The sequence below is a fragment of the Lynx canadensis genome, chromosome B1 (genome assembly GCF_007474595.2).
Source record: "Lynx canadensis isolate LIC74 chromosome B1, mLynCan4.pri.v2, whole genome shotgun sequence".
Taxonomy (NCBI): domain Eukaryota; kingdom Metazoa; phylum Chordata; class Mammalia; order Carnivora; family Felidae; genus Lynx; species Lynx canadensis.
In genome coordinates, this window is record NC_044306.2 from 133,124,081 (window position 1) to 133,141,354 (window position 17,274).

General features: G+C 39.4%; 1 protein-coding gene across 1 annotated transcript in view; it reads left to right on the forward strand.

Annotated features, from left to right (window-relative positions):
• ABCG2 (ATP binding cassette subfamily G member 2 (Junior blood group)) overlaps nt 1-17,274 on the forward strand; it is a 134,416-nt gene that overhangs the window by 13,022 nt on the left and 104,120 nt on the right. Inside the window, 1 exon segment of the mRNA XM_030313459.2 lies at nt 2,040-2,149. Within this exon segment, the coding sequence (XP_030169319.1) occupies nt 2,105-2,149 (45 nt within the window). The 5' untranslated portion in view covers nt 2,040-2,104.

The following is a 17,274-nucleotide window of genomic DNA, read 5'->3' on the forward strand; positions in this document are numbered from 1 at the left end:
CATGGGGTACCAGCTGGCCCTACAATTGAAACGTCAACAGGCCAGATCACTGTTCTATCAAGCTTCTGCAAGATGGAGGACTTTGAAAGCATGAACCTATCTCTAAACCTGTTTTTTCATAACCTATGACCATAGTCAGAGACAGTTATATGGGATACCATGGCAATGGATTAGACATCCTGTAACTTCAGGATACTAGGGTTGGCAGAAGCTCTGTAGGCAGGGAAAGTAAATTTTTACCCAGAATATGAAGCTATCCCTGAGAACATAAATAATGGTTCCCTTTATGATGAGGAGAGTTCATCATAACCAACTGCTACTGGTTAGTCACCTGCCACCCTGGACATTGGTACTGTATCAGTACCTTAGTATTGGCTTCTGCTGTTGACAGATTGGGCACTCAGCAGTAGTTAAAGGCAAAATGATCTTGGGGAGCTAAAAACCATGTTGTTATCTCACACTTCCTTCCATGCTGCTATGGCCACTTTGTGTGTGGATGTGTTAAGCAAGCATTGAGATGCCTGGAGAAAGAGGCTTCCTTACATTCGCAAAATAGATCCTCTTGATTATCTGATTTTTGACAGCCTTTGCAATCATGGATACCCTCTGTTGGATATATACTTGACACTTAAATATTCTCACATTCCAAGAGGCCCATATGCAGTCCATCTTGTCATCTAGCTCCTAGCTGTCTGTCCAATCCAACAGCCACTGCCCATAAATAATTATAGGTCTTTGTACCTCAGGCCATAAAACAATCAACCAGATGTACTCCTCAAAGTTCTGTCTGCTTGGAGGATTTCTCTCCATCATGGTTTTCTGTGGTCATGCCTAAATGGGTCATAGTACAGTGAACATTCACTTTTTGTCAGTGCAGTATCAGGTAAAGATCCATCTGAAGACTAGGCCCATGCTTCATTCCCTTCTGTGAAATGCTCACTGGGAAGTCCCCAAGAGGATTCCCACATAGGTTGAGGAAAAGGCAAGAAAGTGGTAGAAAAAGATATCTTAGTAGTTGTAGCCAAGTGGTTATGCACATTCCTTGTGCTCCTGGACCTGCTAGGACCTGGTCTCCTATATACTACTTCCATATGACAGTGGAAAAGTTGCTGTGCACATCCAGCTTTGTGGCTCATCATGGGAAGTTCAGTGTATGCAGCCATGTGGTAGTGCGTGGTAATGTGTTCAGTCTCAAAAACTTGGGCCAGTAGCAAGCCAGGAGCTCCTTTTCAAGGGGAGAGTATTTGTCATCAGAGGAGGTGTGGTCTTACTAAACACCTAGAGGTCTGTGCTGTGACAATCCCACTGGAGCCTGCCTCAAGCCATATATACAATCTTTCTCTACAACAATATACTTCTACTACCATTTGGTCTACCAAATTGTTGTCACTCCATGTCCTAGGGCTCAAGTAGCAAGACAGCTTCTTTTGAAACTTCAAGAAGTTTCTTATACCTGACTCCACTCAAAAATGGTAGCTTTACAAATTATCAAATGAAATGGTTTGGAGCAACATGCTACATGTGACATGTGTTGCTTCCAAATTTGAAAGAAGCAAGTATGGTGGGTTTTTGTTTTGTTTCTACTTCATGGTGTGAAGTGCAAGGTACAGAAGCTCACGTCTCATTTTATAGAGGGCTATCCTAACGTTCCCCAAATGATGGAGCCTCTACAAATATCACTGGTGTAGTAGACCTATTAAATTTTATGGAATTTAACTCCCATCCTTTGACATATATGTAAATAAGGTATTTTTGATACTTGTTTCTTCCTGTTGGCCAGATCCAATTGGCATAATGACATTAATATACAGAATTGGCCTGATGTCCTCTGGGATATCAAGACAATCAACTAAATTATGATGGTGGGAGAGAGGCTATAGCCCTGGGAAATGAACATAAATGTATACTGTTTTTCCTGATATGGAAATAAATGCAAATTATGTTTAATTTTCCTTATTGATTAGAAAGGAAAATAAAACATTTGATAAGTCAAGAGTTGTATACCAGGTACCAGGTGCTGTGTTGATTGTCTTCACTAGAGAAAAAACATCTTGAGTGGCTGCTGAAATTGGGATTACTACCTGATTAAGACCACAATCATCTAATGTCATTCAGTATGATCCATCTGACTTTTGTACCAGCTAAACAGGTGAGTTACCTAGCAAGGGTGGAGGAATCACCACCCCAGTATCAGAAATTTTTGTTGTTGGTTTTAATCCCTGCAATTCTCTCAGGATGTGGTGTTACTTTTAGGTCCGTGTCTTGGTACAGAGGAGGCAGGAGTGGGAGGGCAGCCCCAGGGGATTCTTTGATGCTTCCTGCCATAATTGTTGTCACTCCATGTGGGGTCCAAGTTTAGACTAACTTAGGCCAAGATACCATCTATCTGCTCATCTCCATAAGTTGCTACTCTGAATTTTTGAACCTGGTGGCACACTGTGTCCCTGGGAGTCAATGTCATTTAGGAAGCAATATCTAATAATTCCCAGAATCATTGGGTATTTCCTTTCCTCTAGTGTATAGTCACCCAGCAAAAATCTCTGGGGCAATACTCTATAAGGCTTCTTCCTGGACCAGCGACCATTAGCACCACTTAGAAACTCATTAAAAATGAAAATTCAGAGGCACTGCACCAGCCCCAGTAAGTCAGAATGCCTGCGAATGGGCCTTTAAGAATCAGTGTTGTAACGAGTTCCCAGCACATTTAAAGAGGCAGTGTCTTAGATCAGTAGTTCTCTATCTACAAAATGATTTTACCCCTCAGGTAGGGTTGACAAATAACATATAGGGATCCCGATTAAATTTGAATTTCAGATAAAGAACAAGTATTTTTTTTTTTTTTTTAGTATAGATATCTCCATGCAATAGTTTGAATCTGAAATTCAAATTTAATCTGTATTTTTATTTGCTAAATCTGGTAACCCTACTCTCCAGAGGATATTTGGTAATGTTTTGACAAACATTTTGGTTGTCACAACTGGGGAAGAGGGTAGGTACGTGTGCTACCGGCATCTTGTGGGTAGAGACTAGATATGCTACCAAACATCCTATAATGTACAAGATAACCCCCTACAACAAAGAAATACCCAGGCCAAACTGTCAGTAGTACAGAGGTTGAGAAATGCTAGCTTGGCAGAAGATTTGTGGCATACACCTATGGCTGTGTTGCAGGATCTTTTCTCAGAAGTATACAGATTTTCCCCTTCATCGAAGCTCTTAGTCTCCAAAATGACTTAGGTCTGGATATTGGGCACAAGGCATACTTTGGCAACTTGGGTTAGGTTTCACCTAACAGACTTAGGTCTTTTTTTCCACATATGTATGTCAAGCGGCATCTTAGCATGCTGTCAGTTTATGAACTTTTGGGACTCCAAAATCAGTTAGCCATTGGCACAAAGCACAGAAGGTCAAAACACTGATTTTTTTAAACTTATTTTTTTACTAAATTTTTTTTTTCTTTAATTTGAGAGAGAATTTTTTAATTTGCGTGAGTCAGGGAGGGGCAGAGAGAGACAAAGATAGAGAATCACAAGCAGGCTCCACGCTGAGCCTGGAGCCCAACTTGGGGCTCGATTCTACAACCTTGGGATCATGACCTGAGCCAAAATCAAGAGTCAGACACTCAGCTGTCTGAGCCACCCAGGTGCCCCAAAATACTTATTATATGCCCCATCTGTGGCTTGTTGAAGTCATTGCCCCATATTGTTTCTAACAGTCCAGCACTCTGCCAGGCCTTTACCACACCGAATCCCTCTATCCCTATTGATATAAGGGTACATTTGCACTGCAGCCTCATCTGCCCATATCTCTGAACTGCAGAGCTCTGCAGGGATGCTGGTGCTTGCCTCACTAATGCATTTCCTAATGTCTTGGTGTCTTTTAGACCTTCCCAGAGGGGTGTAGTCAGGGGGTGTTTGAGGAGGTTGCATATAATGGATCATTCTTAGTTTCCCGTAACTTGGCATTCCTTTGCCAAGAGTATGCTAGAGAATATCTGGCATTTCAACCTCATTAACTCTGTGTTATTGTTGAATCCAGGCTTTCATTAGCCGACAGTTTCAAACAGGTAGCACTATCCCCAGTATTCCAGTCAAAATTTTATATTCCTAACCCTGGAGGAGTGCACTTACATCAATGATCTTGGCTTAACTGAATATATTTTATCCCCATTGGCTTAACACTTTTAGAATCTATATGCTCAGCTGCTCCCCAGACTTCTGCTGATAACATGTTGGCAAAATCATGTAACTCTGTTAGGGAATAGGCTGCCCCCGCCTAGGCCAGGTTCCCACTGCTCTCTTGGAGGTATCGTTCCAATTCCTTTTGCTGCATGACCAAACTCTCTAAAACCTAGAGGCCTAAACAGCAAGTTGTTGTTATGTCTCATGGTTCTGATTAAATGGATGTGAGAGAGAATGGGAGAGGGATTGATTGGAGAAGGGAATATAGAGAATTCTTCTGAAGAGTTTTGTTGTAAAAGAGAGCAGAGCAATATAGCAGTGGTCATAAGATGTGAGATGAAGAAATATGTTGTTGAAGATGAAAGAAAAAAACAGCATGGTTGTATGCTACTGGGAATGATCCAGTAGTAAGAGATAGATACATCAGTATATAGTGTATAGATATAGATAGTATATATACCTATTGGCTGTATCCATATCAATATCGGTATGCGATGATGTATAAGAGAAAGGAGATGGGATTTACTGACAAGTGGAGACATTGTCTCAGGCCTTAGACAGGGACATGGACATTCATCTAGGCCAGAGTGATAAGAGGGAAGGCAGAGTATGCTGGTCAATAGGCAGATATGGTAGAATCTAGAAGTCTCTTTTGCTTGCTTCAGTTTTCTCAGTGAAGTAGGAAATAAGGTTATCAGCTGAGCTACCTGGATAGCTCAGTTGGTTAGGCATCCAACTCTTGGTTTTGGCTCAGATCATGGTCTCACAGTTCATGAGTTCAAGCCCCACATTGGGCACCACGCTGCCAGTGCAGAGCCTGCTTGGGATTCTCTCTCTCTCTCTCCTCTTCTGCCCCTCCCCTACTCACACATGTGTGCACACACTCTCTCAAAATAAATAAACAAACTTAAAAAAATTAAAAAAAAATTAGATGAATTGTTATTCTTACGTGTTTTTCTCCCCGCACATTCGGCGGCAAGGATATAGGCGAAGAGTGGGAGAGATCTGGATTTAAGGAGAGTTTGTGGTTTGGCCACACAAATGGCAATGCAAAAGAAGAACAAGGGAGTTTGAGGGTGTTTGCTAGGGTATTATTATAATGAATGATCATGGAATTTCATCTGGTATGGAGACTAAAGTGAACAGTGAGGGATGAGGCACAGTGAAGTATTAGCAAAATTAATGGATTGTACATTTTGTGGTGGTCAAAGGTTTGTTGGAGTGGGGTTACTAGGAGTTAGGTGGAAGTATGGGATGTGGCAGTCAGAGAGCAAGACAGATAAGATGGCACCGGTAATGACAGTGTCTATGGTGTGACTGGGAGTGTCTGACTGAAGCAAGGTGGAGAGCAAGGACGTTGGAGGAGAGGTTAAGGTAGTCAGAGGTCAGCATGGTGGGAAAATTACCTATGTGTGTATTGAATTTACCATGAAGCAAGACAGACGTAGCGTTAGAGACAGTGGGCATGTACCAGGGACTAAAGTTACTGATAAATGGGGCAGGCGAGTCCTGGAGTCTAAAGATAGCAGCAACTGTGAGAGGCAGTCAGTGATAAAGTCTGATGACATGAAATTCGAAGCTGAGATCTTTGTGTGGAAATTAGTAGTAGATGATCTACTTTGGGATGTTCACATTTTGTGGTGGTTTGTGGTGTGAACATGCGATTATCAGAATGTGAAATTCCCCAATATAACCTCAAGGAAAAGGTTTCCATAAAGCCTTTTCATGCTTTAAACACAAGAGGGCGCCAGAGTCTAGCAAGGCTAGGATTATTTTTGCCTTTCCTCCTGCCAAAGCCAGGACAACAGTTACTTTTGAGAGTGAAAGCGGACACAATTAATAATTACTTGGGGCACTACATGCAAACTGGGACTTTCCTATGCAAACTGGCACATATGCTCACACTCTGCTCTGCACTATATAAGCATGGCCAGTTTAATTATGAGCTAAGTCTACACTAAGAGCTCTAATTCCAAAAATCGCTGTAAATATTTTTGACACACAGATTAGAAAGACAAAAATTACCAGACCTACTTTTATCTTGAAGAGGAGATCAAGAAAGACTTTCTCCTCCACCCCACCTCCCTAATGATGTTTATTGCCTCTCCCACTTTTCCCCTCAGGGCATCTGAGTTTGACTTTAAAGTAAGCCAATTGCTGTAGGCCCCCAAAGAATCTCAGGCATTCGAAAGTAATCCAAAGTGTTCTTTAAATTCCTGTAGTGCTTGGGGTTCCTGGGTGGCTCCTTTGGTTAAGCATCTGACTTTGGCTCAGGTCATGATCTCACGGTTTGTGGGCTTGTGAGCTTGAGTCCGGCGTCGGGCTCTGTGCTCACTGCTCACTGCTTGGAGCCTGCTTCAGATTCTGTATCTCCCTCTCTCTCTGCCCCTCCCCTGCTCATGCTCTGTCTCTCTCTCTCAAAAATAAATAAACATTAAAAATTTAAAAAAACTAAAAAAAAATTCCTATAGTTCTTTTCTATATATCCCTTATCTTCTATATTACATAGTTTTGAAAAGAAAACCACAGGCCCAAAATGGAGTCACTTACGTTAAGAGCCCCAGGTCAGTAAACCAAGACTTAATACCCAACCTAACTGTAGTTTCAGCTCCACCAGGAATATGATCTTTAACCAGTCAACATATATTTTCCTGGTCGGTCCTAGGAAATTTACTCATAGATCCCTCTGTTCTCTTTTGGAAGAACAGTGCTTCTTTACTAATAATTTTCCCTTTCCTGCTCATTTTCTGCCTTTAAAAACCTTTCCTTTTCTGCAGCTCAGTGGGACTGTCCTCTCTGGGTGGGATGCTGCCTAGTTCATGAATCCATTAATAAAATCAATTAGAGTCTTTAAGACGTACTTGGTTGAATATTTGTTCTTTAGCAGCAGTAGTTATTTCTGTACTTGTTTATTTCTTCTTTTAAACATGATTTATAGGCTGAAAACATTAAGAAATTGATGCTAAAAATGGTTCTTCTTAAGCGCTCTGTTTATCACATTCTCTCGTTTCTTAATAAGCCAAACTGTTCTTTATTCTTAGTTCAAAAAAAAAATTAACTCTTGCGTATGTTTTTCTATCTATCTATATCTATCTATCTATCTATCTATCTATCTATCTATCTATCTATCATCTCTAGCTGTCAGTAATGCAGTATTAACATTATGGAACTTATTTCTACCATTCTTTTTGTTTTGGAGATGCATCCTTCATCATCACTTAATGGGGCTTAATGTAAGCAGTAGTGATGTGGGAAACAAAGGCAGAAGGAAATGGCAGATAACGTTAAGTTTCCTTAAACCCTGTAGCCCATTGACAAATAGTTGAGACAGGTGGAGTATAACATTTCCCCAAGAACTCCTTACTGTCTTAATGCTTTGTTAGAGGGAAAAACAACCTTAGCTTGACAATATTGGAAGCATCATGGAGATAGGGGCATAAATGAGTGATATGCAAATAATCACCATTCATGTGTCCTTATTTGTACCCTAACACTGGTACTTCTTGGTGAAATTTCAAGTTATGCCAATAGCCAAGAGTACACAGTCCAAGCAACATAGCTGATAAGCTTGGCTTGTCAGAATGCTGAAGCAGTTCCTGAAGAGATAGTACATGGGTATATGGGCCACAGAAAGAATGAGGACTAGGACAAAGATTGTAAGAATCAGTCATACCAGACTAATTATATTTCTTTCCAGTATAGTGGTTTTGCCTTGTTAAATTAAAGGAGTTTAATCTGGACTATAGTTTCCATAGAATATCAAAGACACAACCCAGAAAACAGTGAATGATGTTGGAAATAAAATACAAAGTTATGGGGGCATTTTATTCTTAATATAGTTAAAATTTATATAAAATTACTGAAAAAAAAAGTTGTAGTTAATCATCAGATACAATCATTCATTAGGGTTTCTTCTCTAGAGGGTACCTTCGGAAAGGCTTGACTCTGAGAATTGCTAGTAAAAAATAGATGCATTTTCATTTCATGTTGGCAAATGCTTTGGAAAATTGCACCTGTATTTTGACCAAGCCATGTGCACACTTAATAAGCTTAAATGAATATGACTCATTTACAAAATGATGACAGTTGGCATTCTTCTATAGCTTCAGGCATGACATACTACATTATTTCTGTTTCCCACCTCTACTCTTTCCTGACCAATACAGATATTTTTTTTTTCTTTTCATTCATTCCAATTAAGAGTGTATTTAAGGTTTCTTCTCTATGTAGCCCACACGTATTCACCATTTAGTACTGAAATTTTTTTATGGATGTTAAGGAAACCAGGCTGTACAAGGCAAAGCCAGTTATTTTCTTAGGAATCAGTTTGGGGTCCCTTTTAGTACACTAAAGAGGGGGGAAATATTGATCAAGTCTACCTTGTCTTACCCCTATACATTGTTTCTCCTGGGACACCTGGGAGTATTTGTTTAAATCTAGATTTCTCTGTTTTTTATTATTTATTTATTTATTTATTTATTTATTTATTTATTTATTTATTTATATTTTGAGAGAGAGAGAGAACACACAAGAGGGGGAGGGGCAGAGAGAAGGAGAGAGAGAATCCCAAGCAGGCTCCACACCATCAGTGCAGAGCTCGATGTTGGGCTCAAACTCATGAATTGTGAGATCATGACCTGAGATGAGATCAAGAGTCAGATGCTTAACTGACTGCATCACCCAGGCACCCCATCTCTCTCTCTCTCCCTCTTTTAAAGCAGTCTGTACAACCAATGTGGAGCTCAAACTCACAACCCCAAGATCAAGAATTGCATACTCTACCAACTGAGCCAGACAGGTGCCCTGTTTAAATCTAGATTCTGACTTATTATTTACTGAATATGAATCATGTTTGGGGACGTGTGTGTTTCTTAAGAGTCTTAATTTTTTAAAAGCACCTGCAACTGATTCTGATGTAGCCTAAGCTCAACTGTTATGGTTTTATAATTAGTTGTATCAGTTTAAGTTTAGTTAGTGTGTCAGCAGTTATATTTAAGAATCTGCCAAATGAGGGGCACCTGGGTGGCCCAGTTGGTTAAGCGGCCAACTCTTGATTTCCACTCAGGTCATGATCTCATGGTTTGTGGGTTCAAGCCCTACATCAGGCTCCATGCTGGCAGTGCAGAACTTGCTTGGGATTCTCTCTCCCTCCTTCTCTCTCTTTGCCCCTCCCCTGCTCACTTTCTCTGTCTCTCAAAATAAATAAACTTAAAAAAAAGGGGGGGGGGGCGCCTGGGTGGCTCAGTCGGTTAACTTCGGCTCAGGTCATGATCTCGCAGTCCGTGAGTCCGAGCCCCGCATCAGGCTCTGTGCTGACAGCTCAGAGCCTGGAGCCTGTTTCAGATTCTGTGTCTCCCTCTCTCTGACCCTCCCCCATTCATGCTCTGTCTCTCTCTGTCTCAAAAATAAATAAACGTTAAAAAAAAAAAAAAGAATATTGTAATAAAAACATCTCCTAAAAGGGGCAAAGAGCACATTCTAGGAGAATTTGACCCAGCAACTTTTTTCTTCCAAGCAGGCTGTGTTAACTGCTAGGATCATATCAGTTTTAACTTATAATTTTTTTTGTTTTAACTTATAAAATATTGCCGCTTGCTAATGAAATTATAAGCTTGAAGGAATAGCAAAGTGAATAAATAATGAATACATTGTTAATTAAAATGTCTACATATTAACTATAATTAGTCACTAAATATAGATTATCTAGTTATTAGACATAAATCAATTAATTTTTTAAGTATGCCCAAGATAACAATTTTAATTTTAGAATATTTGATATTGAGAATTCTTCTTGATAACAAGTAGATAGCAAGACTACATATTGAAACCACCCAAAACAATAAAACTGTCTTCCCTTTAGGAAAAACAAGGACCTAGTCAACAATTTGAAAAGACTATATCTGAAAGAAATTGACTCAGTAATTAATAACCTTCCATAACACAGAGTACATGGCCCAGATGGGTTTACTGGGGAATTTCACCAAACATTTAAGGGAAGGTTATACCAATGATTTACAATATCTTGTAGATAGAAGCTGAAGGAATACTTCCTAATTCAGTCTATAAGATCAGCATTATCCTAATGCCAAACCCAGACAAAGATATTGCAAGAAAAGAAAACCATAGATTAATATCTCTCATGATATAAATGCAAAAATTATCAACAAAATAATAGTAAGTTGAATCCAACAATGTGTAGAAAGAAATTACATCACTTGGGATTACACACCAAAAATTATACTCAGCTGGAATTTATCCCAGATATGCAAAGGCTAGTTTAACATTTGGAATAAATTAATGTCACCCATCACATCACAGGGCTAAAGAAGAAAAATCACATGATCATATCAATAGAGGCACAAAAAACATTTGACAAAATCCAACACTCACTCATGATCACAAACTCTCAGTATAGGAATAGAAGAGAATTTCCTTGAAGAAGACACAAAGAAATGGAAAAAGATTCCATGCTCCTGGATAGGAAGAACAAATATTGTTAAAATGTCAATACTACCCAAAGCAATCTACATATTCAACGTGATCCTTATCAAAGTAACACCAGCATTCTTCACAGAGCTAGAACAAATAATCCTAAAATTTGTATGGAACCAGAAAAGACCCTGAATAGCCAAAGCGATCTTGAAAAAGAAAACCAAAGCAGAAGGCATCACAGTCCCAGACTTCAAGCTATACTACAAAGCTATAATCATCAAGACAGTATGGTACTGGCACAAGAACAGACACTCAGATCAATGGAATAGAATAGAGAACCCAGAAATGTACCCACAAATGTATGGGCAACTAATCTTTGACAAAGCAGGAAAGAATATCCAATGGAATAAAGACAGTCTCTTCAGCAAGTGGTGCTGGGAAAACTGGACGGCAACATGCAGAAGAATGAACCTGGACCACTTTGTTACACCATACACAAAAATAAACTCAAAATGGATGAAAGACCTCAATGTAAGACAGGAAGCCATCAAAATCCTTGAGGAGAAAGCAGGCAAAAACCTCTTTGATCTTGCCTGCAGCAATTTCTTACTCAACATGTCTCTGGAGGCAAGGGAAACAAAAACAAAAATGAACTACTGGGACCTCATCAAAATAAAAAGCTTCTGCACAACAAAGGAAACAATCAGCAAAACTAAAAGGCAACCGACAGAATGGGAGAAGATATTTGAAAATGACATATCAGATAAAGGGCTAGTATCCAAAATCTACAAAGACCATATCAAACTCAACACCCAAAAAACAAATAATCTAGTGAAGAAATGGGCAAAAGACATGAATAGACATTTCTCCAAAGAAGACATCCAGATGGCCAACCAACACATGAAAAAATGCTCAACATCACTCATCACCAGGGAAATACAAATCAAAACCACAATGAGAGACCACCTTACACCTGTCACAATGGCTAACATTAACAACTCAGGCAACAACAGATGTTGGCGAGGATGCGGAGAAAGAGGATCTCTTTTGCATTGTTGGTGGGAATGCAAGCTGGTGCAGCCACTCTGGAAAACAGTATGGAGGTTTCTCAAAAAACTAAAAATAGAACTACCCTAGACCCAGCAATTGCACTACTAGGCATTTATCCATGGGATACAGGTGTGCTGTTTTGAAGGGACACATGCACCCCCATGTTTATAGCAGTGCTATCAACAATAGCCAAAGTATGGAAAGAGCCCAAATGTCCATCGATGGATGAATGGATAAAGAAGATGTGGTATATATATACAATGGAATATTACTCGGCAATCAAAAAGAATGAAATCTTGCCATTCGAAACTATGTGGATGGAACTGGAGGGTATTATGCTAAGTGAAATTAGTCAGAGAAAAACAAAAATCATATGACTTCACTCATGAGGACTTTAAGAGACAAAACAGATGAACATAAGGGAAGGGAAACAAAAATAATATAAAAACAGGGAGGGGAACAAAACAAAAGAGACTCGTAAATATGGAGAACAAACTGAGGGTTGCTGGAGGGGTTGTAGGAGGGGGGAGGGGCTAAATGGGTAAGGGGCATTGAGGAATCTACTGAAATCATTGCTTCACTATATACTAACTAATTTGGATGTAAATCTTAAAAAATAAAAAATAGGGGCGCCTGGGTGGCGCAGTCGGTTAAGCGTCCGACTTCAGCCAGGTCACGATCTCGCGGTCCGTGAGTTCGAGCCCCGCGTCAGGCTCTCGGCTGATGGCTCGGAGCCTGGAGCCTGTTTCCGATTCTGTGTCTCCCTCTCTCTCTGACCCTTCCCCGTTCATGCTCTGTCTCTCTCTGTCCCAAAAATAAATAAACGTTGAAAAAAAAATTAAAAAAAAAAAAGTTAAAAATAAATAAATAAAGAAGAAGAGAATTCCCTCAGCTTAAAAAAGAACATCTACAAAAGCCTACAGCAAACTTCATACTTAATCATGAGAAACTAGAATAAGATCCCAGTAGGATCAGGAACTAGTCAAGGATGTCCCTTCTAACCACTCCTTTACAACATCATACTGGAAGTTCTAATGATTCAATAAGACAAGAAAAAGAATAAAAGTTATGCCAATTGGGAAGGAAGAAATAAAACTGTCTTTGTTTGCATGTGATATGATTGTCTACGCAAAACATCCAAAGAATCAACAACAAAAACTCATAGGGCTAATAAGTGATATAGCAAAGTTGCAGGATACAAGGTTAATCTACAAAAATCAACCACTTTCCTACTTACCAGCAACAGCCAAGTGGAATTTGAAATTAAAAACAAAATGCAATTTACATTAGCAACCTCAAAATGAAGTCCTTAGGTATAAATCTAACAAAATATAAACAAAATCTGCATGAGGAAAACTATAGAAGTCTGATGAATGAAATCTAAGAATAACTAAATAAATGGAGAAATATTCCACGTTTATGGATGGAAAGACCCAATACTATCAAGATGTCAGTTCTTCCCAACTTGAGCTATAGATTCAATACAATTGCAATCAAAATCCAAGCAAGTTATTTTATGGTTATCAACAAACTGATTCTCAAGTTTGTATAGAGACAAAAGACCCGGAATAGCTGACATAGCATTGAAGAAAAAGAACAAGTAAGAGGATTGATACTCCTGATTTCAAGATTTACTATGAAGCTACAGTAATCAGGACAGTGTGGTATTATTAGTGAATGAATAGACAAATAGATCATGGAACAGAATAGAGGGCCCAGAAAGAGAACCAAATAAATATAGTCAATTGATCTTTGACAAAAGAACAAAGGCAATACAATGGAACAAACAAAGATAGTCTTTAGTAAACAGTGCGGTGCTGGAACCAATGGACCTTCACACACACACAAAAATAATAATCTAGATAAAGTCTGTACACCGTACACAAAAATTAACAAAGTGGATCATAGATCTAAATGAAAAACAAAAAATTCCTAGAAGATAACAGAAGAAAAGGTAGGTGACCTTGGATATAGCAATAACCTTTTAGATATAACACCAAAGGCATGACTCATGAGAAAAATCATTGATAAGATGGGATTCATAAAAATTAAAAATGTCTGTCCTGCACAAGACAATATCAAATGGATGAGAAGACAGACCACAGATTGGGAGAAAATATTTGCAGACTCTGTCTTTTCCTTATGATCTACCTAAGTGTATATCCATGCTATGTTGCTATGATTAATCTTAGCTGTGAGTAGAAATATATACTGAGTTCTGTAAATCCTTCCATGAATACAGAATCTTTCCATGAATCTCTGAATATAGGGGACCCCCCCAAAACACTAAGGAAAGGGTATATTTTTCTTCCAAGTGCAGTTTTAAATGTTTGGAAGTATTTTAAATAACTAAGTTTATAAATTAGATCAAATATTGAAAGATCTCTTAGAAGTGAATAATAAAATGTGCTAGATTTAGAAATAGAGAAATAGTATTTGTAACCTGAATTTAAGGGCTTGAGGAAAACTAGAGTCTGAAATTTGTAACTTTAATCATCAAATACTAATTTCTAAAACCCAGGTGAACCTGAATACGCTTTACAGCTCACAAAGATGTCCCTCAGCAGGATTAAAAAAACCCTCAAATTTAATATATCTCATCAGCCTGGAGCAGATTGCTTGCCCTCCTAGTCTCAATGGCAGAAAGGCATCTGTTCAAACAGTCCATAGCTCCATATCATTAAGATTTCAGTTAAAAAGGAGCCTAGGATCCAGCCCTATGTATACCATTTGATAGTATACCGTATCACATCATCTTGCAGAATCTGCTTCTGATGATGATATTGAAATGTGATTTCTAGGGACGCCTGGGTGGCTCAGTCTGTTAAGCGTCTCATTCTTGATTTCAGCTCAGGTGATGATCTCATGGTTCCTGAAATTGAGCCCCGAGTTGGTCTTCACACTGATAATGTGGAACCTGCTTGGGTTTTTCCCTCTCCCTCTCTCTCTGCCCCTCCCCCCTCAAAATAAATAAATGAACTTCAAAATAAAATAAATTAAAATAAAATGTGATCTATAAAAGCATCAAGTAGGTAGGGCGTCAAGTTGAATTCATGTAACAGCTGGTAACTCTATGGTGTTAAAGACCCAGGAAAAGCTAATAAAGACTAGTTCTTTAATATTCTTTAATACCCTTGACACATTTCTCCATTGGATGATGAAGAGTGTGGCAGGGGTCTCTAGTAGAACAGTCATGCCTGAAACCTACTTGTTATGCATTAAAAAAACAACACTATAGGGGCAACAGGGTGGCTCAGTCAATTAACCGGCTGATTCCAGCTCAGGTCATGGTCTTATGGTTCCTGGGTTTGAGCCCCATGTGAGGCTCTATGCTGACAGCTCAGAGCCTGGTGCTTCAGATTCTGTGTCTCCCTTTCTCTCTCCTCTCTCTCTCTGCCCCTCTCCGACTTGTGTGCTCGTGCTGTCTCTCTCTCTCTCTCTCTCTCAAAGGTAAATAAATAAACATAAAAAAACAACACTACAGTATAAGGAGAAAATAGAGATTTTCCCCCCATACCTAACATAGTACCTGGCATTTAGTAAACCTACTATATATTTGTTGAATGAATGGAGGTGAATGGGGAAAGGGTTAACATTAGGCAGGGATAGATAAGGCTTCAGCTGCAAGCAGAAAGCTAAAGCAGGAGTGGGGCTTGGGGAAAAGCAGAAGGATAAACGCATTCCAGACCTGTCTGGGCAAGGTGCCTTGAGTGGAGTCTCACAAACTTTCTTATAAATTCCCAGTAAAAAGTCAGAGACAACAGTCCTCAGCAGCAACCCAGTTGGGACCCCTCTCACTCTTGAGAGCTGTATACTTTCCCTCAACAAACTCTTATCACTTTGCTCACTCTATTTGAGAGATTCAGTCTTTGACTCCACAAGACGAGGACCAGCATCTCTCCCACCCTCCTGTAACAGAGGAACTATTGATTTACTTAGGGCATTAAGATGTAAACATCTCAAAGTTAAATGATAATATGAGGCAGTGGTTCTGGAGACATAAGAAGCAGTAAGTGATAAATTGCCAAGTGAACGGAAGTGAGAAAAGTGTTAAGAACTCAAAGTAGGGGGAGACCACTGTAGGCTATACTGGTCAAATAAAGCTTCATGGAGAAGGTTAGTCTTAGAAAGTCTTGGCTTTAAAAATATTTAGAATTTGAAGATGGGTGGGGAAAGGCATGAGAAGCAAGAGTATGAGCCAAGGAAGGGAAGTCAGAAAATAAGATGCATGAGTTTGAGATCATGTTGACCCTCTAGCATGGCCACCTCACCCTCTTAAAAAAGAAGAGCAGGGAGAAGCCTCCTAACACCAGGTTGTGGTGGTCCTGCTTCTCAGGCTCAGGAGTTTGGACTTGATTCTTTTATTTTAAAAAATGTCTTTAGGGGCGCCTGGGTGGCGCAGTCGGTTAAGCGTCCGACTTCAGCCAGGTCACGATCTCACGGTCCGGGAGTTCGAGCCCCGCGTCAGGCTCTGGGCTGATGGCTCAGAGCCTGGAGCCTGTTTCCGATTCTGTGTCTCCCTCTCTCTCTGCTCCTCCCCCATTCATGCTCTGTCTCTCTCTGTCCCAAAAATAAATAAACGTTGAAAAAAAAAATTAAAAAAAAAAATAAAAAAATAAAAAATGTCTTTAAAATTTTTTCTTTTAAGTTTATTTATTTATTTTGAGAGAGAGAGAGAGAGAGAGAGCAAGGGAGGGTCAGAGGCAGAATCCCAAGCAGGCTCCACGCTGCCAGCACAGAGCCCAATGTGGGGCTCAAACTCATGAACTACAAGATCATGACCAGAGCCAAAATCATGAGTTGGATGCTTAATCGACTGAGCCACCCAAGGCGCCCCTGGACTTGATTCTTTTAGTAAGGAAAAGAATGAATGGTTTTTCAACAGGCAGTGTTATAAAGAAAGACTTTGGTGATTCTAGAATAAAGATTATACTGGGGACAAGGGTTAGTAGGATGGTTTAGGTTGGATTGGAGGAGTAAGTGTTGTTGGCAGAGAATAGTTAGAAAACAGATACAACATAAGAAAGGGCTAAGCCACAAGATCAGAGGTTATGGGAAGAGATTCCTTAGACATTGTAAAGGAAGAAGTCATGGGATGGTGACTACATAAGGAGGGCTAAGAGTGTCTTTATGAAAGTAAGAGAGGAGGGTCAATTTTCAGAATGAAGTATACATCTATAGGTTGTTTATATTTTTAGTTTTGTTTTTTTTTTTTTGTTTTTTTTTTTACACCAAGTGAGCTGGAATCAGTGTCTACATCAGAAGGTAGTGTGGACAAAAGTGTACTTTTTCAAAGACAGAAAAGAATATTTGCAACTCACAATGTTTTTGGAACACGTTATTCCTGGGAGTTTAACTCTTATGTATTTTAAGATTAGAATCTTGGCTTTTCCAAATAAACCTCGTGAGAGTTAAGCAACCCATACCTAGAGGGATAATGAGTGTGCTGATGAACAGGAATGTTGCAGTCGGCTGGGGGCTTTGGAAGACGTTTCAACCATTTTGTAGAGAAGAGCTCAAGACATAAACAGATTGTCCTTCAGGACAGAGGACAGGTTGTCAAATACTCTGCCAGTGCAAGTGAAGGGAAACACAATTACAGGAATTTTTT